Source organism: Alligator sinensis, unplaced genomic scaffold, assembly GCF_000455745.1.
Source record: "Alligator sinensis unplaced genomic scaffold, ASM45574v1 scaffold472_2, whole genome shotgun sequence".
Taxonomy (NCBI): Eukaryota; Metazoa; Chordata; order Crocodylia; family Alligatoridae; genus Alligator; species Alligator sinensis.
In genome coordinates, this window is record NW_005842378.1 from 951,598 (window position 1) to 954,221 (window position 2,624).

General features: G+C 50.7%; 1 protein-coding gene across 1 annotated transcript in view; it reads left to right on the forward strand.

Annotated features, from left to right (window-relative positions):
- Nucleotides 1-2,624, forward strand: part of LOC102376634 — a 19,957-nt gene that overhangs the window by 1,894 nt on the left and 15,439 nt on the right. Inside the window, exon 2 of the mRNA XM_025210877.1 lies at nucleotides 126-401. Coding sequence (XP_025066662.1) covers nucleotides 126-401 — 276 coding nt within the window. The remainder of the gene's footprint in view (nucleotides 1-125; nucleotides 402-2,624) is intronic.

The following is a 2,624-nucleotide window of genomic DNA, read 5'->3' on the forward strand; positions in this document are numbered from 1 at the left end:
GGCCCCGCACCGGGAGGAAGGTGAGCGCCGCGCCCGGGCGGGGGCCGGGCCAGTGGCTGCCAAAGCGCGGCTGCCCGGGCGCCTCCGGCCCCCGCGCCCGGCGCTGACTGTCCGCCCTCCCGCAGATCCTGGCCCGAGTGTTCAGCCGCGCCGCCCTGGAGAGCTACCTGCCGCGGATCCAGCAGGCCGTGAGTTGCGAGCTGCGGGGCTGGTGCCGCGAACCCGGTTCCATCGCGGTCTACGCCTCCGCCAAAAGCTTGACTTTCCGCATTGCAGCTCGGATCCTGCTGGGGCTGAATCTGGAGGAGGGGCAGCTCAAGGACCTGGCCCAAACCTTCGAGCAGCTGGTGGACAACCTGTTCTCCCTGCCTCTCAACATCCCCTTCAGTGGGCTGCGCAAGGTACCGTGCCCGTCCCTGCCCAGGAGCAGGCTGGAAGCTGGGATGGCACAGGGGTGTCTGCCTGACTGTCCTGCTCTCCCACAAGTCCAAGGCAGTGGAGAGAACAGAGCAGAGTCCGGGAAAATCTGGCCAGCAGCACTGTCCTGTCCTGTGAGGGTCTCTGCATTCCCTGCCTGCCCCCAACCCAACCCTTCCTCTCTTGCAAAATTAGATGGTTGGCTACTGCCAGGTTAACACACAGGGTATCTTCTTTACCTGCCACCCCAGCGGGCCTCTGTTTGAAGCCTTACTTCAAGAAACATCCTCTTTTTGGGTCTTGAGTCAAGCTGTGTGCAGGTTTCACTGGTATGAGCAGCAGATAGGTTTTTGCCCTGGCCCCAGTTTTGTTCCTCATAGCCTCTCTTAGTTACTCCCCACAGGTCTCTTTTCTTTTCTATTTTTTTTGTCCCCAGTCTGACAGGGTTGGTTTTAATTCCTTATTATATCAAGTTTGAATGCCAAAACGGAGCTGCAGACCTTTTCCTGGGGCAAGCTTTAGCTGTCCTGGTGCTAGGATTTTCAGCAGGATAGCGCTTTGTTAGGTTCCTTTCTACGAGCTACGGGCTTCTCCAGGCTCCTGCCAGTTCCTCACCTTTCCATCATAGGCATGCGCTTTACTCCACCACACCTGTAAGTTGGTGCAGAAGATGTCACTTTGTTCAGCTGGCCCAGTTCTTTCTACCATACATTTATCATCTTAATTGTATGCTCTTTTGTGTTCTCTCCTTTTTTTTGACTGGTTGGAGCAGGGCATGGGAGGAGCATGGGCGTCAGAAAACGAAACTTGTCTCCGTTACGCACTTTTTTGTGCGTAAATTCCTTAATTTTTCAAAAACAGTCTGTAAAAATAAATTCCATCAGATGGCCTCATACTGACACCCACATCGTGGCTGGAATGTTTGGATCCACTGGAGCTAAGAATATAACCAGTAGCAGTTATAGGTTGTCATCCTCTGTGTGGCTCAGCTCTAGACAGCAAGGTGACTCTGTCAAGGGATTCTACGTATGTCTGTGGACAGCAGACAACTGGGGAGGCTTAGTCATTTCATAGGGAAGTGTACTCTGGTAGGTACAGCTTTATTACCTGTTTACCAAATTTGTCACCTGTGTGCTCCATTCCTCCAGCATGACTCTCCCATTCTTCCCCAGCTCCCTGTCCAAGTCTCCTTGCCTAGCTAGTCTCAGCTCCAAGCTTCTTGTCTAGTCTGTCTCTTCCTCTAGTTCTCGAATCCTCCATCTCCTACCATTCTTTCTCCCTGCTGGGTCCCAATCCCAGTCTCCCTCTGTGGATCCCCTTCCAGTCCCCTCTTTTCCCCAACTCTTCGTCTTGATCTGTTTGCCCAGCTAGTCTCAGTTCCTATTCTGTGCCCCAAGTTTAAATTCCCAGTCTGTTTTCCCCTCCAGAAGCTCATCCACTTGCAGTCTCTCCCATCCCCTGGCTCCCAGTCTCTGGAGAACAGATTTGTCCCTTCTGGCCTTAACATCAATTAACCCTCACCTCTGTATACCACCCAGGTGTCAGACCCACTGTATCCATTTTCTTGCTTAAGCAATCTTAGTTGTCCCCATCTCAACTTCCAGTCCCACTTCCTCTTCTGCACCTATGCTAGCTAACAGTCTTGGTCACCTGTCCTTTCCTGCCTGTCACCAGCTTCCACTTTCTTCCTGCATTCTTTTCACTCCAGCTTTCTTACCCTCCTGACTTTGAGGCAGTTTCTTTTTACAATCATTCACCTTGCATTATGAATTTCACACAGTGACAACTTCACTTCTAACTCACCCTGATTTAGATGTTAGGCTGCATGGAGTTTTACTTTAATTTGTATTAAAGCTTCTGGCAGACACACTCAAATGTACCCAGCTGGGTGTGATTAATCCATTTTTAGCTAATACACATATTTGGAAGAGTAAATCATTGTCACTGTTGAAAAGCTGGTCAGAGTTCCTGAATCCCGGCATCCTTTCTGATCCAGGCACCAGAGAGCTTTCTGTAGCCCTAGAAGAATGTTGGGGTCAGTCCTTATAGCCAGCAAGAAGCTCCTGTGATGGTGATGTTTCTACCACTGGCCCTCACTTCTCTGTACATGGGTTTTGAATAGGAAAACCAATGAATTTGTGACAGTAAAGAAAAGTGAATTTGTTCTTCCCAAGTTACCTATTCATCCGAAGCACCTGAGGGCAAAA